General features: G+C 40.7%; 1 protein-coding gene across 3 annotated transcripts in view; it reads left to right on the forward strand.

The window, feature by feature from the left end:
- The window catches only part of TMEM117 (transmembrane protein 117), a 627686-nt gene that overhangs the window by 19626 nt on the left and 583113 nt on the right, over positions 1-24947 (forward strand). For 2 of the 3 annotated variants that reach the window (XM_060689057.2, XM_060693247.2), the window contains exon 2: positions 7408-7702. The exons of the other annotated variant lie outside the window; for it this stretch is intronic. In XM_060689057.2, the coding sequence (XP_060545040.1) occupies positions 7426-7702 (277 nt within the window). In that variant the 5' untranslated portion in view covers positions 7408-7425. The remainder of the gene's footprint in view (positions 1-7407; positions 7703-24947) is intronic. 3 annotated transcript variants of the gene reach the window in all.

Below are 24947 nucleotides of genomic sequence, written 5' to 3' on the forward strand. Positions count from 1 at the left end.
GCCTTGTCCATTTCAAGAAACGTTATTGCCACTTCGAGTTCTCGGTTTGTTGCCATCAGTTTCTTTTCTGTCTCCTCCAACTTTTTTTCTGTCAGTTCCATTCTTTCTTCCACTATCTTTATCCTCTGTTCATTCTTGACAATTGTCTCTTGTATTTCTCCCATTCTGTCATCTAGTTTTCTTATGTCACCTTTCACTTCGTCCATATTGTTCTTTAATTCTTCATGGTTCTTTCCAATAAATTCCTGGGTCTTAAGAAGTATCTCCTGAATCATATTCAGAGTTGTCTGCATACTTTGTACATTCATTGTAGCTCCTGCCTTTTCTTCTCCCAACATATCTCCTATCAGTTTTTGTCCTGCTGGAGAGGCAGTCATTTGTATAACTTTTTTTTGCAGTTTAGTTACTGATGTTGTACTTGTCATATCCAATTTCCCAAAGAACTTCTTCCACAAGACCATAAAAAATTTGTCTCCTTTCTCCTCCTTTCTTAATTTCTTTTAGTTATTGAATATTCCTTCCTTTTATGGTCTTACCCACTTAATTAGCCATCAAATTTTATTTTTTAGAATTCATTAAATAGAGTACTCAAATAGTTAATTAATATAATTGATTCTGTCTTCCCACAATCTCTGTAATTATTATCACTCTAAATTAAATTAACAATACCTAAACAAACCAGAATATATTACCTCAGTATAAAGAAAGGGTATATAAATAGAAAGGCCAGACAGTTTATTACAGTCTTTCCTCTTAGATAATATGTTAACTAAATTCCTTAAATTAATACGTTTATCTATTTATATATAATATCTTAATACTTTCAGGAATCAAATAAGTAATAACAATAACTAATTAAACAAAAGTATATTACTTCAGGATAAAGAAAGGATGTATAAATAGAAAGGCCAGACAATTTAATACAATCTTTCCTCTTAAATTACTTAAATTAATAAATTTATATACAATATCTTATTTTATCTCAATGCTTTCAAGAGTCAATTGAATAATAGATGTTAACAATAATAATAAATAAAAAATAGAGAAAGTCTAAGGATAACCATGATATTTGCTTCTAAATATAAATATACAATATACACAATTTCCTACTAATTTCTTCCAGTCTCCTCCTTCCTTGCACTGTCCCAAACTCTTCCGTTTGCTACTTTCCAAGTCTTTCCTCCAAGATGTCTGCTCCTATTAGTATGCACTGTCACTGTAGCTCTCAATCCACACTTCAATCCTCGTCATTACAATTATTATGTCCGCACTCTCCAATCTTTCACTTCCAGTCCCAGTTCATTCAGTCACACTCCTTACCGCAGTTTCCAACTTTCTTCCTCTCTTTTCCTTTCAACTCCTCCAAACTCCTTTTCTCTTTTCAACCTCCTTCTCACTATTCTGCTCCACCGCCACTGCACTGCTTTTCCTCTCTTTGGAGACTTCCTCGTCACACCTTTTAATTTCCACCAAATTAGAGAATTAACCCAGTAACTCACTCTGTCTCATCTCTGATCACTGATGTATCTAGCAGTTTTTCAACTTCATGCTTCCTTCACTATTCACATGGGCCATCACGCCTCTGGATCCGACCATTGCAGCCGGTTTCTTCTGTGCCGAAATTTAAGGGGTTCTTCCTTCTGTAACAGCGGATTGTGCAGCTCCCTGTTACCCTGAGAATTTCCCCTCTACCAAGCCGACCTCTCCAGGGTCAGCTCTCGCTGGTACTGGCTTCCAAACACAAAAATTTGGTCCAAGATAGCGGAGCTCCGTTTCTCAGACCGCAACACAGTGACTTCACTCCGGAAGTCCGGGACCTGTGCTATTTTTAATGGGAATTATAATATCACACTTTTGTTTACCTGATATTTGTTACGTGGGAAGCAGTTCACTGTAGGAAATATTTTGAACCCTGCATACAGATTGTAATCTATGGTTGTTTTAAATCTGTATTTTGCTTTATGTGTAGTTGTCATGATTGGTGATTGGTTATATTTGTATTTATTTATTCATTGGATAAATTTATATAGCTGCCTATCTCATATAGGTGACTCTAAGCAGACAATACCTCAAAATAATGAAAAATTTAACAAAACTCATTTAAAAATGTTAAAAACCATTAATCTCCGTACCTTTCACTGGGCCTCCGTACCTTTCGCCGGGCTCTGAAGACTTTTTTATTTCAGCAAGCCGGGCTGGCTTAAAATTTTTAATTGGCTAATTTTATGGGTAAGGGGTTTTAAATTGGGGGAAGCCAATATAGATTTAATTATGTTTTAAATTATTTTAATGTTTATATTGTATGTTTTTTAATCCTGGCTGTTCACCGCCCCGAGTCCTTCAGGAGAGGGGCGGTATAAAAATTTAATAAATGAAATGAATGAAATGAAATCTCTGCTCCCCATAATCTAGAAGAGCACACATTATTTCCTTAGAAATACTGTCACTTGGCAGGCCATGTTATGGATCCCCTGGCCAAATTAATTGCCTATCTTGACTTTTCACCACAAAACAGTACCTGTAAAGTTGTTTTTCGGGTAGCAAAGGTCCAGTGGTAATTAGTGGTAAGGAGCATTTATATTCCCTTAGCAACTGAATTGCTATTTGCTTATATTGTATTTGTATTTTATAGTGTTTTATGATTTTTCATGATTTTACAATAACAACTGTGAGGGTTCTCTGGGTTGAAATGCACCCTATATATCTAAGTTAAAGTAAAGTTGAGGTATCAACAAATGTTTATAGTTGAAAACTTTCATGTAAGTGTTCCATCTCATTTTTTATTTAACTATTATTGTTGTGCAAAATTGAAAAGAAACACTAAAGAGAAATAGTTATAAATAAAACTAATGAAAAATTAAAAAATAGACTAAAGAATGTCTGAAGAATAAGTAAAATACTTAGAATGTTACAAGTAAGTACAGATAGAGATAAGTATGTGTAATCTGATAAACATTTTAAACATCTATATTCAATATATTTCTATCCTAAATGACAATTGTACAAATAAGAGTATTAGCTAACCATTAATGCTATTATAATTAATAGCAATCAAATTTGATGGAACTAGTATTTCATTATAGAGATTTTCGAAAGGGCTTTATTAACAATAAGAAATGGAATGATTCTCTTGTCTTAGTTCTCAGTATTAATTTGAAAATGAAACCTGGCAAAAATCAAACATATCTTGCGAAACAAATACCATATTTTTTGGAGTATAAGATACACCTTTCCCCCCCCTAAAAGGGGGGTGAAAATTTGGGTGCGTCTTATACACCGAATGTAGCCCCACCCACCCACTGGCCCCCACCCAGGGGTGAAATGCTCCCGGATCAGACCGGATAGCTCAGTCCAGTAGCAATCTTGGTCGTTGGTTCGGTGATCTGGTAGTAATGGCAGAGCGAAGCCTGGGTGTCTTTACCTCCTGGTTTTAACCAGGAAGTAATTTGTTTTTTACCTTCTGTGCATGCACAGAAGGTCTGTGCACCTGTGTGACGCGTATGTGGTGCGTACACTTCCAAACTGGTAAGGAAGGTAAGTATATTTCACCCCTGCCCCCACCTTTTGGCCTCTGCCTCCCAGCAATTTACCTCCTTGCAGCAAGCAGCAAGAAGAAACAGCCCATTTCAGCTTCAGCACAGCTTAATTAGCACAAGTTGATTGTCTATTGGATCAGCCTCCTGACTCTCAGCTGTTTCAGGCTGCAGGCTGCATTGCCTATTGCTGTGTGGGCCTCTGCTGCTTGCTGTAAGGAGGTAAATTGCTGGGAACAGATTTTCTTTTCTTGTGCTAATCAAGCTACGCTGAAAACGAAAATGAAAGTAAAGCTTGCTGTTTGCTGCAAAGAGGCAAAATTGCTGGGAGGCAGAGGCAGATTTCTTTTTCTTGTTTTCCTCACCAAAAAAGTAGGTGTGTCTTATAGTTCGGAGCATCTTATACTATGAAAAATATGGTATTTCTTGTTTCATAGTAAGGTTTTTTGGCTTATAGGCAAGATTGCAAGAATTAATGGAAATCACTTTTAGTGCAGTACATACAAATAAAAATGCATGCCAGCTTAGTGTAGTGTAGTGGTTGCCAGGACTCAACACTGTTTTGAAGCCATCAATATACATGATTGTAGCCAATTAATCAGACCAATTAAATGTTCTGAAATATTAACTGGTGTTTGATAGAAAATGACAGCAACAATCTTCCATTCTATAGTAACTAATGTATAATTTTAAAGAGGAATACCTTTTAACTGTCAGATGGCAAACATTATTTTAAGAGGCATTCGTTCTCTTTTTTTCCTTTCAAAAATATATACAAAAATATATGCACAATTTAACAGTGAAATAAAAATTTGCTTCAAGATTCCAACATGTATCTGACATATGTCAGTTTTATGCAGCAAATAAACTCAGTGTGTGTTATGTCTGCGCAAGCGTGAGCAGAAGCTTTTCCTTCTGCCACACAAGTGCAGGACATATTTTAAAGTTATTGGTTAAACGCTGAACCACTACATCGATTGTTAGGGGAAAAGGTGCCGTGGGTATGGGGGCACAGAGAAGCAGCTGCATTTGTGAGGGTGAAAAAATTAAATTCCTCAGATAGCATCTTAGTTCAGTTTAATGAACATCTGCCGTTAGTCCTGACGTGTGATGCATCCCTGTTTGGAGTCGGGGGAGTTTTGAGTCATCATCTTCCAGACAATCGTGAGGCTCCAATAGCATTCTTTTCCAGGACACTTATCATCTGCCGAGAGGAACTACAGCCAACTTGATAAAGGGGACTTGGCTGCGGTGGCTGGAATTAAGAGATTTCACTAATATGCTTATGGAAGGAGATTTGATTTAGTGACAGATCATAAGCCGCTGTTGGGACTAATTGCAGGGGACTGGCAAACACCTCAGATCCTGTCCCCAAGAATGATGCGTTGGACAGAGTTTTTAGCAGCATATAGTTATCGACTTATACATCGACCCGGCATAGAACTGGGCCATGCTGACAGCCTAAACCGATGTCTGCTACCTAATCTAGTGGAGGATCCAGCTCCAGCAGCATCAGTACTACTGATTGAGACCATGCTGTCTGTTCTTGTTACAGCCGCAGAAGTGGCAACCCAGTCGAGAAAAGACCGAACTATCATGCAAGTGTTAAACTGAGTGTGGAGGGGATGGCCAAAAGGGACAGGGAGTGTAGAGTTTAAGCCATTCCGGGCAAGGCAATATGAACTTTCAGTGCAGAAGGGTTGCCTATTGTGGGGGAATTGGGTAGTGATACCCTCAAGGCTAAGGAAATAATTATTAGAGACTCTAGATGAAGGCCACCCCGGAATTGTAAGGATGAAGGTGTTGGCCCGTAGTTATCTGTGGTGGCCAAATATAGATAGAGATATTGCGGAGTGGGTGACGTGTCAAGCATGCCAGGAATCGAGACCTGCACCTCCTGCAGCACCACCATGGGACTGGGAAACACCGAAAGGCCCCTGATCTAAAATACACCTCGGTTTTGCAGGGCCGATAAAGGGGTTATCTTTCCTAATTGTTGATGCATATTCCAAATGGCTGGAGGTGGCCATAATGTCAACCATGACAGATGCTGTTGTTAGACCATTAAACAAAATGTTTGCAACACGTGGGTTGCCGGACGTGTTGGTATCGGACAATGGGCTGCAATTTACGGCAACGGCATTCGTTGTATTCCTAGTAAACCGAGGAATACGTCACGCCCTTGTTGTGCCATTTCACCCTGCGAGTAATGGGCAGGTGGAGTGAACGACGAACGACGAAAGAGGCGTTGACTCGAATGTGTCCAGGGGACTATCAGGAGAAACTTGATAAGTATTTAGTCAACCAACATGTCACTCCCTGTGTAGCCACCGGAAAGAGCGTAGCCGAATTACTTATGGGTCGCCGGCTGAGAACAAATTTAGACAGAATACACCCTGATTATTCAACAGAAACCCTCACAGACTGGGAAAGTACGGTCAGAACCCTTTGAGCAAGGTGATCTAGAATACGCCCAGAATTATACCGGTCAACCCATATGGGTGCCAGCACAGATTACAGAAGTTACGGGTCCCCGTTCATTCTGGGTGGAGCTCGAGGATGGGCGCCTGTGGCACCAAAATATTGATCAGCTTCGGAGCCAAGCAAGGGGGACAGCCATTAGGGAGCTGGAAGAAGTAAACCGGGGTGGGAATCCAGAAGAGCGAGAGGGACAACAACGCAGTGAAAGTGTATCTGAAGGGCTGAGGCCAGTGCAGAATGAAACATGTTATTGAGGGTCCATTGCCATGGAGTCCGTCTCGCTTTTCTCCATCTCTGACTAAGGGATATACTCCGGGGGGGTGGGACATAGAGTATTTGTAAGGCATCTGATGTAGTTGAAGAATCGTTGAGAATGAGGTGAACATGTGAGGGCCCGACAGAAATACAGGAGAACCGCCAGTCGACGCAAAATTGCCTTGTATCTGGATGATTATGTTTGTAGTGTACGAAGTTTCCCTGAGGGAGGGGGAAGGGGTGTTATGTCCGCGCAAGTGTGAGCAGAGGCTTTCCTTCCTGCCACACAATGCGGGACATATTTTAAAGTTATTGATTAAAGGCTGACAGTTTTCCTTTAAAAGGGGCTGTCAGCCGGAAATTGCATGTTGGTTTTACTGAGTCCTTATCTAAAATAAAAATTGCTGCTGGAAGTCTGGCTCCTTGTCTGTGTTCCTACCCACAACATTCCAGTGTGTATCATAATACTTCCAACAAAAGCTACAATCACTTGCATTTTTATACAGAAGTTCCACGTAGCCACTAACAATTGTACTCAATTTTATATATTATTACATTTACCTGAATGTTAGCTCAAATGTAACAGAAACACTTTTTATTCAATTGAACAAGTTAGTTGCAATATTTTACAGGCCACTAATTCCAATGGGACTTTACCCATATCCATTGTGTTGAAATTTGGACACAGTTAATGCAGAAGGGAAATAAAAATGATAGTGATATTATGAATGAATACTGCCTACATCTTATGTTTTTATATGCTTATATGCTATTAATCCAAACACTGGTTATTTTTCTATAGGCACGTATATAGATTAGGTAAGTCTTTGTGAAATATATTTTTCTTCAGAATTTCTAATTTCTTTTGCCTAACACATTAAAATGTACATTTATAAAGTGGCTTCATTCAATAGTAGGATTGAATAGTTGGATTTGTCAACAATGTGTTTAATAAATCACCTGTTGGGGAGAAAACTGGTTAAAACAAATAGCTGCTCCTGAGAGGCCTACTAAAGGAAAAAGATTTGGAGGAAAGAGACGGAAATTAATGTAGTTTCCTAAGTTATATTCTTAAACTTAATTCTTAAACAGAAGAATTCTTAAACAGAATATTCCCATACTTTGTTTTTGTGTACAGGGATTGAAGCATTTAAGAATGGAAAAAGACTTCCGCTACTATTTCCAGCATCCGTGGTCTCGCTTAATTGTGGCCTACCTAGTGATCTTCTTTAATTTTTTAATATTTGCTGAAGATCCAGTATCCCACAGCCAGACAGAAGCAAATGTCATTGTTGTTGGAAACTGCTTTTCCTTCATTGCAAATAAATACCCTGACGGAGGTGGTTGGAACTTTTTAAAAGTGACTTTGTGGCTATTTGCCATTCTCACAGGACTCATAACTGGCAAGTTTCTCTTCCACCAGCGTCTATTTGGTAAGTCCCAAAATGTGTTAAAAGCATTTTGGTTATGTTGCTATTTAACACTTTTATATTTAAATAAAAATGCAACAGAGTCCTTGCCACGTCTCAGTGTAATATACTGCACTATAGTACAGCATTTATCTGCTTGGATTATGTAAATAATATCTAATTAGTAATGTCCAGTTTTTCTACCTATATTCACAGTGTACTAAAGAACTTTTTTGTCTTGTTATCTACCATTTAAACTCTGGCTTTGGTGATTGGTGATCATCTGATTTCCAAATGTATGGCATTCCCTCGAAATGGGACAACTCACCACGGCCAACTTTCTGCAGCCATCTTGCCATGGACATCTTATCACGGCCAACCTGATGCAGTCATCTCACTGCTGCCATGTCACCAGAGCCAACTTGCCATGATTCAACTTGCTGTGGCCAGCTCACCATGGGACAACTCGCTGTGGGACAGTTCCATGCAGTATAACTCAATGCAATAAATAATATCCACCTCTGTTTCTTCAACATTATTTCCATTGACAAAAATGGAAGTAATGTACCCTGTTTTCCCCAAAATAAGACATCCCATGATAATAAGCCCAATTGGGCTTTTGAGCACATGACAATAAGGTCAAGTACTTATTTCAGGGTTCAAAAAAATATAAGACGGGGTCTTATTTTCGGGGAAACACGGTAGAAGAAACTGGTGGATAACAGTTATTGTGTTGAGTTATCCCACATGGATTGGCCCATTGAGAGTTGGCCATGGAAGTTGGCTATGGTGAATTGTTCCTCAGTGAGTTGGCCTTAGCAGATTCCTATTGTCTATTGATTTCTATATCTATAAAAATTAGTCCCATATTTCAAAACTAAATTCTAAATGAAAGGTACTGCATCATGTTCATTGTATCAAAATGAATGTGGGAGGGTTAATTTTCTAATTGTCTATCTTGTTAAAATATGCTAATACACATCTGTTCTGATATGGTCAGGTTTAATATGCTTTAGACTTCAAAATGTGAACATGCATTTTGAGAACTCTTGCGGTTGCAGTTTTTAGATACCTGATTATTAAACCACATTGCTGATAAACTATTATGAGACCTGTTGCAACACACACCTGGTGTGTGTATGGGGTGGGGGTTATTTTATTATTAGAGCTTTGGTGGTGCAGTGCTTAGAATGCAGTACTGCAGACTACTTCTGCTGACTGCCAGCAGTTTGGCAGTTCAAATCTCACTGGCTCAAGATTGACTCAACCTTCCATCCTTCTGAAGTTGGTAAAATGAGGACCCAGATTGTTGGGGGCAATATGCTGATTCTGTAATACCACTTAGAGAGGGCTGTAAAGCACTGTGAAGTGGTATATAAATCATAAGTGCTATTGCTGCTATTATTTTTATTTATTTATTTATTTATTTATTTATTTATTTATTTATTTATTTATTTATTTTTCAGATTTCTATACCACCCTTCTCCTTTCGGAATCAGGGCGGTGAACAGCCAAGATAAAAAACATTTATACACAAAAGTTAAAAATAGATTTAAAATAATTAAATAAATTTGGCCTGTAATCTAAAACTTTTCAATTAAAATCCATATCAAATTTTAAAATCAACCGTAAAATCAGGACAGCCCGGCTAACTGAAAAAAATAGGTTTTTAGGGCCTGACGAAAAGTCCGGAGGTCGGAGATCACTCATATCTCTGGGGGTAGATTGTTCTAGAGGATAGGTGCCACCACAGAGAAGGCTTTCCCCCTGGGGGTCGCCAGCCGACATTGTCTGGCCGACGGCACCCTGAGGAGGCCCTCTCTGTGGGAGCGAACTGGCCGGTGGAAGGCAATTGGTGGCAGAAGGCGGTCCCGTAAGTACCCCGGCCCTAAGCCATGGAGCGCTTTAAAGGTGATCACCAACACCTTGAAGCGCACCTGGAAGTCCACCGGAAGCCAATGCAGCTCACGCAGGAGAGGAGTCACATGGGAGCGCCCCGTCGCTCCCATAATCCCCTGCGCGGCCGCATTCTGCACCAGTTGGAGCCTCTGGGTGTACCCCAAGGGGAGCCCCATGTAGAGAGCATTACAATAGTCCAGACAAGAAGTGACAAGAGCTTGAGTGACTGTGCGTAGGAAGTCCCGATCCAGAAAGGGGCGCAACTGGCGTATCAGGCGAACCTGATAAAAAGCCCCCCTGGGCACGGCCGTAACTTGCTCTTCTAAAGACAGCCGTGCATCCAGGAGGACACCCAAGTTGCAGGCCCTTTCCGTGGGGGCCAATGATTCGACCCCAATAACCAGCGATAGCGCCAGCTGGCTATACCGGGACGCCGGCAGCCACAGCCACTCGGTCTTGGAAGGGTTGAGTCGAAGCCTGTTTCTCCCCATCCAGACCCACACGGCCTCCAGGCACTGGGACATCACTTCCAAGGCATCGTTGGGATGGTCTGGGGTGGAGATGTACAGCTGAGTATCATCAGCGTACTGATGGAACTCCACTCCAAAACCACGGATGATCTCACCCAGTGGCTTCACATAAATGTTGAACAGGAGGGGCGAGAGGACCGACCCTTGTGGCACCCCACAAACAAGGCGCCTTGTTAAATACTTAGGGGTTTATATTATGACTGCAAATATGAAATTATATCAGCACAATTATGAACCACTATGGCACAAAATACAAAGGAGATGGAAAACTGGAAAAAACTACAATTGTCTTTGCTGGGAAGGATAGCCGTTGTAAAAATGAATATTTTACCAAAATTTTTATTTCTTTTTCAAATGATACCTATGCTTAAAAAAGATGAAAATTTGAAGGAATGACAGAAGGACATAAACAAGTTTGTGTGGGCAGGGAAGAAACCTTGAGTCAAACAAAAGATAATGCAAGATATCCGAGAAAGAGGTGGTCTTAAAATGCCCAATTTAAGATTGTACTATGAAGCCGCTGCCCTCTCAGCAATTACAGACTGGATAAATTTAACGGAGGAAAAGATATTGAATATTGAAGGATATGGTTTGGTCTACAGCTGGCATGCTTATTTAGTCTATGACAAGAAAGTAGATAAGGCTTTTAAAAGTCATATATTAAGAAATTCTCTATTGCGGGTCTGGAAAAAGTACAAATATAAATTAAGTGATAAGTTACCAATATGGACAGTACCCAGACACGTGATAGAGAATATAAACTTAGAGCAAAAGCAGGATAAGATTACATATAAGGAACTTCTTTATAACGAAGGAGTCAGATTACAATTAAAACCAATGGAGCAATTAAGAGAAGAAGGAATTATTAGGACATGGTTTCAGTATGGACAGCTGCAGGTCAGATGGAGAGAAGATCAAAAAATTGGTATTTTGCAGCAGGATGAGAATTTGATAAAGCAAACGAGATAAAGGTCAAATGCATATAAAAAGGTTGTATAATGCATTAGTGGAAATAGATTCAGAAACAGAGTTAGTCAAGGACTGTATGATAAAATGGGCACAAAACATAGGTGAACCAATAATGATGGAAACATGGGAAAAGATATGGGTCAGAAATGTAAGATTTACACAAGCACAAAATTTAAGGGAGAATTTTTATAAAATGTTTTATAGATGGCATTTAGACCCAAAAAAATTAGCCTGTATGTATCCAAATTTACAACCTAAGTGTTGGCGATGTGAGTGTGAAGATGCTACATATTTTCATATATGGTGGACATGTAAAAAAATTAAGGCTTTTTGGATAAAAATATGGTGGATTATTCAAAACATTTTAAAGAAAAAAATTAAATTTACACCACAATTTTTTTTTGTTGGGAATAGTCATGGATTGTACTGTAATAGAGACTAAGTTGGTTTTGAACTTAATAACGGCTGCCAGGTTACTGCTGGCACAGTACTGAAAGAAGGAAGATCCACCCACCATTGAGGAATGGACACTAAAAGTTGTGCATTTGGCAGAAATGGTGAAAATTTTATCATATCTTAAAGACCATTCAAATGAAAGATATATATCGGAATGGAGAAGATGGATCAATTACATACAGAAGAAATATCCGAATAAGAAGATTCATATAGCATATGAATGAAGTAACTTTGAGTAGTTTATGTTTGTTTTTTGAATTATAAGGAGTTAAGGATCTAGGGAGAATATGAGATGTAACAATTTGTTAGCATATTCTAGCTTTTGATTTGTGAATGCTATACCCTGTGCTTGTTCTGGGAAGTCTAGGGAGGGGGGTGGGAAAGGGGAGGGAGGGGTTGAGGGGGGAAGGGTGGGGGTGAAAATGTTTGTATTTTTCATAAAACTTTTTAATAATAAAAAAAACCAAGGCGCCTTGGGGTCGACCGCTGCCCCCCTGTCAACACAGATTGCGACCGGTCGGAGAGATAGGAGGAGAACCACTGCAGAACAGTGCCCCCCACTCCCAGTCCCTCCAGCTGGCGCAACATGATATCATGGTCGATGGTATCAAAAGCCGCTGAGAGATCTAACAGGACCAGGATAGAGGAGTAACCCCTATACCGAGCCCTCCAGAGATCATCCACCAACGCGACCAATTTATTTTTTATATTGTATTTTTATCTTCTATAAGCTGCCTTCAGTTGCCATGAACGAGTAGGTGGCAATATAATTTAAAATAAATAAATAATGCTGGTAGGGAAACAGGAATGAACTAATTGTATCTATATATATAAAAGCGAAATACCACTCATGCATCATCACAAAATCTCCAGAACTGTAAAAGCCTACAAATTTGAAATTTGCCACATATGTTCCTCTTGGCTTCTAGGTGCTCACTAAGAAAGGATTTTTCAAAATGACCACCAGACCATTAGTATTTCCTATATTATTATTAACACACTTTGATGCTAAGAAGTTCTACCCCCCTCCCCACCTGAAAAGAAATGTGTTCCAAATGCAAAACAGAAGCAGAGGAGAGGAGTTTCAGTTTCAGTTTTACTTTCACAGCAGCAAGCAGGGGATAGGATGGGGAGGCTTCTATGAGGCAAGCCTGAGGGAGGGAAGGAGGATGGGATGGGATGGGATGGGATGGGATGGGATGGGATGGGATGGGATGGGATAGGATTCTGTTGGGCAAGCCTGAGGGAGAGAAGGAGGAGAGGATAGGATAGGCTTCTGTGGGGCAAGGCTGAGGGAGAGAATGGGGATAGGATAGGGGAGGCTTCTGTGGGGCAAGACTGAGGGAGAGAAGGGGATAGGATAGGGGAGGCTTCCATGGGCAAGGCTGAGGGAGAGAATGGGGATAGGATAGGGGAGGCTTCTGTGGGGCAAGACTGAGGGAGAGAAGGGGAGAGGAGAGGCCGATCATAACTACTCATTAATTTTCAAGCTGTAAGTGTCGATTTATCAAGCCTGATCACATAGTTTCATAGAGGAGCATGGGTATTCAGCTAGTAACTATATAACCATAATTATAAATACTAGATGGAATTTATTCCAAGGTTGATTATTCTGTTATAACCTTCCTGTCACTTTTAAGAGACCACCAAAAATCATACTCTTATGATGGAGTGGTCATTGAATTCTTGTAGAACTTTAAAATTATCAGTAACTTTCTCTTTTCATTCATGTTGTCAAGGTTCCGACTGATGCCTAATTAAATCATGAGCCTCAAGCCAAGCTTCAAAAAAAAATCCAGTTATTTATTAAGCACTTCATGTCGGCATGGACCAAGTGAAGCCAAATCTGATCTCACTTAACTGACCTCACTCTTACCTTGGCTCTGACCCTGTTTTCCCCTCCCCCCAAGGTGTGTCATCAGTCACATTCCTCAACAAAGCAATTTTGTGGGTTGTAGAAGTCACTCCCTCCGGCCACTGTGGATCTCCGTGGAGATGACCATGTCATTGCCAGCTGGAATGTGCTTTGTTTTGACTGAAGTGCAAGTTCCTCGATGCAGCTGGGAGGCTTGATTCCCCATGCCCCTGCCTATGGCAACTCGAGAGCAGGTCAGGAATGCTTCGCGAGTTGACATTCGGCTTCCCTCACTTCCTGAAGGTGACCTGTGCAAAGCAAAAACAGTTTGAGTACAGGTATAGATTTTAGGGGTGTGATTCCCCCCCTGGCTTTGTTTGGTTGTCTTCATGGAATTTAGCTATGAGGTGGTCAGCTTGGATGCTTCTGCTCTTTACCCAAGACTTCTGCCCCTGATAAGGGGTAGCCCTTCCACTTGATTAGCTGTTGGAGCTCTCTCCTGTGCCACCTCGAGTCGACGATGCATTGCATCTCATAATGGGTTTGGCCCCCTATGACCACTGGGTCCAGGGGCTCACGGGTAGTAATCTCAGAGTTGACCCGGCCACAGGTTTTAAGAGGCTGCTATGGAATACCGGGTGTATCCTCCCTAGCAGTCAGGGCAATTTTAATTATTTTTTTTTTATTTCTTGACTTTTCTTGACATTTTCCCATGCTGCTTTTAGCATTGACAGCCAGTCTATCAAGCTGACTGAGAAGGGGGGATCCCGTGGGTATTCTAGCATTGGGACAAAGTTCATGCTGCTCACTACTTTGAACAGAGTTAGTCCCGTGCTACTTTGAACAGCATTATTGTCTCTAATCTCAGTGAAAGGCAGGAGGTCCGCTGAATTGGACTGCTGATAGTTCACTTAACACTTTAGGTACTGCTCTACCATGGCATTCAAATGTTCTGCACCCCCTGTTGGTTGCTGGATGAAAAGCTGAGCTAAGGCCCTGGGATGACCCTGTTGTGGCCCCGCCCTCTGAGCCTGTCCCATCGGAGGAAGAAAGCTCCGAGCATGAGGAAGAGGAGTCAGCCAGACCTCCCTCTCCAGGCCCCTCCCCTCTGGCACTGTTTCAGGTGCCGGCCGAGGGAGAGGAGATTAGCAGAGAGACAGGTGGCTCAGATGAAAGCAGAGGAGAAACATCATTCCTGGACGCACGCCTCCGAAGGCGTGATAAACGATTGCAGCAGCTCAGGAGGCTTGCTAGGGATTAGAACTGAGTCACTGGACCACACCCCAGAGACTATATAATAGAGGGTGGTGGTCAGTGATCCTTGTGACGAACAAAACTAACCTTGGATAGTCACTAAAGCCTCATTCGGAACTGCTGAGAGAAATATTTATTGTTGTTGGGCATTTGGAAGCTGAGTATTTATCTTTCTGTTTTTCTGTGGAAATAAAAGCACTTGGCAGACGGTGTGTCTATCGCTGCCAAGTTGGAGATAAAGAAACTGGTTGTGTTCCAAAGTGTTTCCTTAACCCTCGGCTGGCTGTGTTTGTGTGTGTGTGTGGACGGGGACAGATCAGACCCAATGGACTGCAGGAACTCCCTCCAGAATTTAGCCGTGAACTGGACCCCTCTGTCTGAGATGATTCTTTCTGGTACTCCATGCAGGTGGTAGATATGATTCAGGCTAACTGGTGGTCTTAGGATAGTCCTCTGCAGGGTATGAAGTGTGCCTGCTTGGAGAATAAGTCAATCACAGTGTTCCTCCCGCTCTTTGGCAACTCCACTATAATCGTCCATTGAGATTTCCTCCCATGGCCTCATTGGCTCTGCCACCGGTTGCAGCATTCCGGGGGGTTTTCCTGGTCGCTTTTTCATAGTGGTGCAGATAGTGCAGCTTTTCACATAACTGTCCACATCTTTATGCCAGGCCACCAGAATTTCCTCCGTGCTAAGTGTAAAGTTTTTAGGAACCCAAACTGGCCCGCCAATTTGACATGGTGGCTCCTCTGGAGGATTAAGGTGCATAGGGACTCTGGGACATAGAGTTTCGTACCCTTCCATGCTAGGTCCTCCCTTTTTGTCAAGATATGTTGGTTGTCATGGAACCAGGGGTCTGCTTGTAGTTCGGTTTTGAGTTTTATGGTTAGATCGCTTGGGGGTTGGTCTTGCAGGTTGTGGCGTTGTTGTCTGGTGGTCACTTGGGCTGCTGTTTGGGTAGGGGGGATGATGGCATCTACTACCTCCTCCCATTCACATTTGTACTGGGGCATATGGGAGAGGATATCAGCTAGGAAATGCTCCCCCCTGGGATGTGCTTTAGCATGAAATTGAATTGGTTGAAGTGTTGAGTCCAGTGGACTTGTTTGGACAATAGTCTCTGTGGGGTCCTAAGGGTCTCCAGATTTTTATGGTCAGTCCAGACTACAATTTCTCTCTTCCCCCCCCCCTTCCAGCAGGTTAGCAGTGCCCATCTTACTGCAAAAGCCTCTTTTTCTCATGCGGCCCATCGCCTCTCTGTGTCCATTAATTTGCAGGAGGTGTAGGTGCAGGGATGTAATTTTCCTTGGCTATTTCTTTGGAGTAGCACTGCTCCCACTGCCATGTCACTGGCGTCTGCTTGGATGGCAAAGGATTGTTTGGGGTCAGAATGTTTCAGCACCAGTTCCTTTGCAAAAAGTTCTTTTAGTGTGTCCAATGCCTTTTGGCAGGTTAGGTCCCACTGTAGGGGTTGTCCTGGGCAGGGCTTCATCCCTGGGCCCCCTGTCTTTAGGAGGTCTGTCATGGGTTTGGCAATCTTCGCAAAGGAAGGGATGATTTGCCTGTAAAAGTTTGTGAATCCTAGGAACCTTTGTAGCTGTCTTCAGGTGCGAGGGGGCTGCCATCCTAGGATGGCTAGTACTTTGGCTGGGTCCATCTCTATGCCCTCATTTGATACTTGGTAGCCCAGGTAGTCTAGCTATGCATGGTGAAATTCACATTTTGACAGCTTGACATATAGGTTTGCCGTCAAAAGTTTTTCCAGTACCTGGAGGACTAGGGGTATGTGGTCCTCCATGGTCTCAGTGTAAATGACGATGTCATCTAGGTAGATGAGGACCCCCTTATGGAGGTGCTTGGGCAGTACCTCATTTATTAACTGCCTGAACAATGGCAGACCCATTGCAGTTGAAAGGCATTACTTTGAATTGGAAGCTTCCTAGGGGGCAGTTGAATGCTGTTTTCCATTGATCTCCCTCCCTGATGCGTACTCGGTAGTTTGCTTCTCTGAGGTCTAATTTGGTAAAGACTTTTCCCTTGGCTAGGTGAGATAGCATGTCCTTCATGAGAGGGAGGGGGTATAGGTTGTGCACACACACACACAGTTTATACCTCTAAAGTTAACACATAATCTCATAGTTCCATTTTTTTTCTTTAAATAGGACTGAGGCTGGGACCCATGGTTTGGCTGGCTCAATGAACGCCCTTGCTAGGCTTTTGTCTAGGTATTTGCACATTTCTTGCATTTCCTGGGGTGTCGTGGTGTATAGTTTGGCTTTCGATAGTTTTGCCCCAGGGATGATTTCAATGTCACAGTCTGTCTTGCGGTGGGGGGGGTGGCGTGTGTAGGATGTTGCACTCAGCCTTGCTGAACACTTCTGCAAGGTCCTGATATTCTTTAGGGATTTGTTCAACCCTTGAGGTTTTGTCAGAGGTGGCTGCCAATTGTTCTGATGGGGCCTTTGAGGGGGATTTCCTGCATGGGTGATGCTTCTGTTTGCTGATGCGGAGGGGGTTTGGGTCCACATGCTATCCTCAGCCTCCGGGTGCCCTCATGCCACCAGATTGTTGGGCCCCACTTGTCTAGCCAAGAGAGTCCCAGTATGACAGTGTCTGTAATTTTGGGGGCTATTACAAATTGAATTGCTTCCCAGTGGCCTGCTAGCTCTAGCCTCACTGGTTGGGTCAGGTGGGTGGTGTAGGCTCCCCCCAGTAGGGATCCATTGACCTGTTCCAATCTGATCGGGTGGGCCAGTCTCTTCACTCTAATTTCCAGTTACAGAACTGTGATTAGGTTAATCAAGCATCTAGTGCAACCTGAGTCTATTAGGGCTTGAAAAGTACCTTGGGTCCCTGTTTTTGGGGTTGTGAGGTATATTGGGAGAATGAAGGGGTGGATCGGTTCACTCACCATCGGGTCGTTTTCACCTTCGTCCTCACTGTCACAGGGATCTGGTGATTGGTCGTTGTTGGCTGGAGTTTCTCCCCCTTCAGCTGTGTGAGGAGGGACCTCTATAGCCTGGAGGGCTTTTCAGGGTGTGTTGGTGGCATGCCTGAAGCCTCATTCTGGTTGTGCCCTGGGTGGTGGCTCTGGTTTGGTTTTCGGAGCTGGGGTTGCGCATGCTGATGCAATGTGCCCTATGCCTCTGCATCTGTAGCATTTCAACTGGCTTTGTGGGAGGGTTGGTCTTGGAGCCAGCTGTGTTGGTGCGCCTTCCCGTCGGCTGGATAGTCTCCGGTTTGGTTGTCCTCTCTCCTTGCTTTTTTTGCTTTTTCATGTCATTGGCACACAATCCGCCATCAACTTTTATGGCTACTTGGAACCACTCAAAGAGTTTGTTTGGAATGTCCCAGTAGGCGGTTACTTGGGCAATTTGCTTGTCCAATCTTGTTCTGAAAAAATGAACTAATAACTACTCCGGTAAAGGGGGTAGCTTCCCCATGACTCTCCTGAAATTACGGATGTGTTCCTTAATGGGTCACCATCTCTGTTTTAGGTTTCGAAGCTCATCCTCTATGTACTGATCCTCCTCCGCCTCCTCAAATCTGGCTTCTAGCTCTTGTAGGAAGTCATCGACATCTTGCAGCTAGGGGGCTCTCCTCTTATGGAGAGCTGCTAGCCATTCCTTTGCTTCTCGCTCTAGCCACCCAGTGATGGTATTCACGATGGCTCTGTGCAATAGGTAAAGGTGTCAGTAGCACTCTAGGTGGACTCTAGCAGAGTCAAGGAATAGAGCCAGTTGATCTGAGTCCCCATCGAATGTCCCCCTGAATCAGAGTGGTTCATTCAGCACTGCTCCTACCTCACCATGTTGGCCCCTGTATGCCTGTGCTTGGTGTGTTTGGTGATCTTCCTCGGCTCTAGTTTGTAGAGGGGGGTTGCCATAGGCAGGGGAATGGAGAATCGAGCTTCGCAGCTGCATCAAGGAACTTGCACTTCAGTCAAAACAAAGCACATTCCAGCCAGCAATGTCAAGGCATCTCCAGGGAGTGGCCAGAGGGAGTGACTTCTACAACCCGCAAAATTGCTTTGCTGGGGAATGTGACTGATGACACACCTTGGAGGGAGGGGGAAACCGGGTCAGAGCCAAGGCGGGAATTAAGTGAGGTCAGAGTTAGCTTTACTTGGTCCATGCTGACCATGACACTCCTAATAAACAACTGGATTTCTTTTGAAGTTAGGCTTGAGGCTCATGATTTAATTAGGGCATTAATTAGGTTGGAACCGTGACAGTTGACACAATTGCAATAAGGAAAGAGGACATAAAATGAATATTCAGAAGCTTCAGAATGTAGTCCTTGACATACAACCATTCACTTAGTGAGTTTTCAAAGTTACAACACTGCAAAAATTGATATATGTTGCAGGGACACTGCAACAATTGCAGTGTCCCTGGGTCATGTGATTGTTATTTGCAGCAATCCAAATAGTAAGTTGGTGTCAGACCGGCCCCAAATTGATCCCTTAGGAAAGAAAGGCCTTTGACTCCATTTCGCTAAAGTAAAGGGGTCTTTTACTAAAGCTGTTACATTTACTAAAGTAAAATGAAGCCAGCTCTGAGAACTCTCATGCTCACTAGATATAAAAAAAGATGTAGATTTGCCCATGCCCACCCTTCCCCCCATGACCAGTCCATTTCTAGCCAACTGGAGCTTGCCAAGATAATTTGAGAACTCTGAGATGTTGGGTGGTAAATCTTAGGGTTCCTGGCCATGGGATGTTGGTACAAACAGGATCCGGCTGCACTGGTCCTTCTCACCTGTCTTTCCCCCGTCCTGATTTCCTATCACATACACATAAAGCTTTGTTGCTGTTTATCCTTCCCCCTTTCTTCCCCCTTCTTTCATCCTTCCCCCTGCCTCCTTCCCCCTTCCAGCTTTTGATGGCAGGATGCCTGTGAGGTGCCAAGCCGAACCAGGCAGAACTGACATTCTGCCCCCCTTGACAAAGACGTTAATCCTGCAAAAGAAGAATAAAAAAGAGGGGAGAGAGAGATACACAAAACTTCTCTATTAGCAAAATACGTCTTACTTGGTTATCAGTCATGGAATTTTTAAGCAGTTTGGGGACTTCAGTATGTTGGGAGTCGATCCATTCAGTTTCTGAGGGAGGAAAGTCTTTCCAGATTACCAAATATTGGGTTTTTTCCCAATGTATATGAGCATCCAAAATGTCTTTGACTCCAAAGTGCTGCTCTCCCTTGATCATAATGCAGTTGGGACACAAGGAAGATGTGATTTTTGGTTTTAGTAGGCTACAATGAAATACCAGGTATACACATCTGAGCGTTTTTGGCAGCTCAAGTTCTACAGTCACTGGGTTAAATAATCCTTTTGATGGGAAAAGGTCTATCGTATTTCAGGCCTATTTTTTTTTTGACAGTTGTCTAGATTGTCTAGCAACAGAGTGGTCAATGCCTGGAATGCTTTACCCAACTCCATTGTTACAGTCTCAAATCCTCACAGCTTCAACTTCAAACTGTTTACCATGGACTTCACTCCTTTCTTAAGAGGTCCATAAAGGGAGTGTGCATAAGTGTACCAGTGTGCCTACCATCCCTGTCTTACTGTTCCCATTTATTTGTATTTACTTCCTTTGTTTATGTTTATGTTCATACCTATACTTGTTATCTTGTACATGTTTGACAAACAAATAAAATAAAATAAATAAATAAAATTGCAGGAATTTGGTAGAGAGATAGACCTTATCTCCTTTCTTAAAGTCCTTTGGCTTAATGCACTTTTTATCAGCCTGTTTTTTGATGAAGCTAACCTTCCCTAGCTTCATCCAAAGCTTTTCTAACCATTGGCCAGGTGTTGTGTAATTGGGCAATCCAAACTTTCAGTGATACTGTTAATGGAGTAGCCTGAAGTAGTTCAGGGATAGATACAAAGTCTTGTCCTGTGGCCACTTTAAATGGAGTAAACCAGCGGTGAAATGCACTTACCTTCACTACCAGATCAGAAATGTGAGTGCGTGCACCTCTTCTGCGCATGTGTAGAGTCTTCTGTGCATGTGCAGAGGATAAAAAACGGGATGTAATGACATCCTGGTAGGTGGGCAGAGCTCACACAAACTGGATAGATCCGGCTGGATTTTACCACTGGAGTAAACCATGTGCTACTATGCACTGAGTTATTGTAGGAGACCTCTGTGAGAGAGAGGAGGTCCGTCCAATTGTCCTGTTGGTAATTAATATAGTATCTGAGGTACTGCTCCAGGATGCCATTGGTCCATTCACAGCCCCCATTAGTAGCCAGATGAAGCAAGGAGCTGAGCCCCTGAATGGTCCCCAAACATTTTGGGAACTTCTGCCAAAGCTGCAAAGTGAATTGATCTCTGTGATCTGATATTATTCTTTCTGGACCACCATGCAACCAATAGACATGCTGCACAAATATTTTATCCAAAGTACATGCTGAGGGGATTTTTTGACAGGATATAAAGTGCTCTTGCTTGGAAAACAAATTTGTTATCAGCCAAATCACTATATTTCCCACTCTTTCAGGCAGTTCTACAATAAAGTCCATTGATATTTCTTTCCATGTGGCTTTAAACTCTGCTACCAGTTGGAGAAGCCCAAGTATTTTCCCTTGTCATCTCTTGATAGAGGCATAAATGGGGCAGCTAGCTACATAGCTATCTATGTCCTTTTTCAGTGATGGCCATCAAAATTGCTGCTTGATTAGGTGCAGAGTTTTTATGAAGCCAAAATGTCCCGCCAGTTTTGAATCATTTTTTTTTTTTTGTAGAACCATTAATCATTGGCTTTGTGAGACATCAGCTAGTTGGGTTTTCATTTTGGCTTGTGCCCGGGTGGTGACACTGGCCACCAGTCACCTGTAGGGAATAACTGTTTTAATCATCTCCAGCTTTGAATGATTGTATTGCAGCAGCCTGGATAAAACACCTTAACCTTTTTTCCCACTTTGGTTCACTCTTTTAAAGCATTTAACATCATCTCATTCATTTACACACACACACCCAACAGATTCCCTAATCCTTTTGATGTGTAACTTCCCTATCCAGCCAGTGTTCAAGTGTCCAGGACTGACTGTTGTGTCACTTTTATTTATATCAACTGAAATAATTTAAAATAAAAAAAGGATAATCACTTTATGCACCAAATGGAACCCAAATTGATTATTTTAAAAAGATACACAACAAAATTAAGGAACTGGAATACCAAAACATATGCATAATTGGAAATTTTAATGCAATTGTAAACATAGAGAAGGACTATAGGAGTTGTAAACATAATAAATCCAGGAAAAAAACACTTCCAGAAACATTTTATGATATAGTAGAAGAATTTAAATTACAAGATGCCTGGAGGGAACTCAATTATAATAAACAACAATACACATTCTATTCAAATTCACATCAATCGTGGTCCAGAATTGACATGGCTTGGATGATGGCAAAGCTTATAGCAGACATTAAACAAATAGAAATTACAACTAACACATGGGCTCATCATAGCCCCATTGAAATAACATGGAAGGGATACCAAAAGCGTAAAAGATGGATGATGGATAGAGATATTATAAATGACAAACAATATGTGGATATGATCCAAAAAGAATTGAAAATATTTCTACAAATTAATGTTAAAGAGCACACCAGTCTACAAAATCTATGGGACACAACCAAGGCATATATCAGAGGCTTAACAATTGCCTATATTGCACAAAAAAAAATAAAAACAAACAACAAATAAAACAAAATTTACAGAAAATAGTACATCAATATGAATTAGATCTACAGAACCAAGAAATTAAGGAGAAAATAAATTTAACAAGGCATAAATTACATTTGATCACAACAACAGAAATAGCAAGAAAAATAAAAATCGCTAAACAAAACCAATTTGAACATGCAAACAAAACCAGACGGTGGTTAGCATATAAATTGAAAATAGAAAAACAGAGGAATATTATAATACAGTTAAAAGATGTAGATGGTTGTTTATACCAGAATATTGAAGACAAAAAACGAATTGCAAAGGAATTTTTCAAAAACTTATACGCAAAGGAAGAGATTAGAGAATAAAATATCATAAAATATTTAAATAAAATAAAGATTCAAGCATTAGAAGAAGAACATATAGAATTATTGAACCGACCAATCTCAATGTTAGAATTAATAGAAGCGAGGAAGAAACAAAAAAATAACAAGACACCGGGAACAGACGGTATACTGGTAGAGTTTTATAAGACATTCCAACAACCATTAGATGATATATTAATACAAGTTTTCAATGATGCAATAATGGAAGCTGAAATTCCGCAGTCATGGAATGAGACAATAATCACATTAATACCAAAACAAGATTCGGATCCCACGGAAATTAAAAATTATAGACCAATTTCTCTTCTCAATGTAGATTATATCACATCAATTATAACGCAGAGATTGAAAAACCTAATCAAATACTATATACATCCTGATCAAAATGGTTTTATTCCTGGAAGACAAATTCATAACAATACAAGAACAATTATTGACACTCTGGAATTCTATGAGCAAAGATCGGAAAACCAGTTAGCTCTAATTTTCCTAGATGCGCAAAAAGCGTTTGATAATCTCAACTGGACATTTCTATTAGCACAATTAGAAAAGATGAAATTTGGAGAAAGATTTATAAAAATGATTAAAAAGATATACAACACCCAAACAGCAAAAATACAAATTAATGGAGATACAACTGAACAATTTGATATAAAGAAAGGAATGAGACAAGGATGCCCATTATCTCCTATATTGTTTATATTAACATTGGAAATATTACTAGAAGAAATCAGGAAAGATACAGAAATAACTGGACTAAAAATAAAAAATCAAGAATATAAACTGCAAGCCTTTGCGGATGATGTAGTATTCATCTTAGATAAACCCATACAATCTGGACCAAAATTAATGATAAAAGTACAACAATATGAAGAAGTAGCGGGATTGAAAATTAATAAACAAAAAACTAAAATTTTAACAAAGAATCTTAACAAGTATCAAGAAGAAGAATTGGAAAATATATTAGGGATACAAACAGCAAAGAAAGTTAAATACTTAGGAGTATGGATTACAAACAAAATATCAACGTTGAAGGAAGACAATTAAATTGGCTAAACAAATAGAAAAGGATTTGGAAAGATGGGCAAAACTCCAATTGTCTCTTTTAGGCAAAATTGCTACCATTAAAATGAATATTCTGCCAAGAGTGTTATACTTATTTAGAGTAATACCAGTAAACCCAGGAAGAACATATTTTAAAGATTTAGACAGAATGATATTAAAATGTATTTGGCAGGGAAAAAAAGCAAGAATCAAATTAAAACATCTACAAGACAAAAGAGAGAGGGGGGGGGAATGGGACTCTCTGATTGGCAGAGTTATTACAAAGCCTCAGCGTTAATATGGATAAAAGATTGGATCGAACTCAAAAACATAAGAACATTAATATTGGAAGGTTTTGACTTAACAAGGGGATGGCATGCATATCTTTGGGGAGAGAAAATTACAAAACAAGAACAATTTCGCAGACATATTGTAAGAGACAATTTGCTTAAAATATGGAATGAAATCAGAAAATATCACTATGATAGGATTCCTAGGTGGACTTCCATAATGGAAGTACATATTTATCCAAATATAATAGATACAAATAAATTAAAAACATATAAGGACATCTTAAATGAAGAAGGAAAACTAAAAACAAGAGAAGAATTGAGAATGCAAAATGTGGAAATAGAGTGGTGGTCATATTTGCAATTAAAATCCAGATATAAATCTGATATGGAAAAAACTGGAATTCATATGGAACCAAATCAGTTGGATAAAATTTTATTAGGCCCCAATGAGAAATTAATAACCAAAATTTATAATTTTCTATTGGAATATAAACTAGCAGAGGAAATAGTTAAAGAGAATATGATCACATGGGTGACGAATTTTGAGTATGCAAAAGAATTAAATAAGTGGGAAAAATTGTGGAAAAGTATTAATAAATTAACATTATCTGTACCATACAAAGAAAATGCTTATAAATTGTTCTATAGGTGGCATCTACCACCAGCGCGAATTTCTAAAATGTTTCCCAGTACATCTCCACTCTGCTGGAAATGTAAAGCGCATAAAGGGACATACTATCATATATGGTGGTCATGTCCCAAAGCTAAAAAATTCTGGAACAATATAAAAATGCAACTGGAACAAATAATAACTCAAAAGGTACCATTAAAACCAGAAACGTACTTATTAGGAATACCTACAAGCAAATATGAAAAAGAAATAATATATTTAATAACA

This window comes from Pantherophis guttatus, chromosome 7 (genome assembly GCF_059756535.1).
Source record: "Pantherophis guttatus breed Tessera chromosome 7, ASM5975653v1, whole genome shotgun sequence".
NCBI classification, from domain to species: Eukaryota; Metazoa; Chordata; class Lepidosauria; order Squamata; family Colubridae; genus Pantherophis; species Pantherophis guttatus.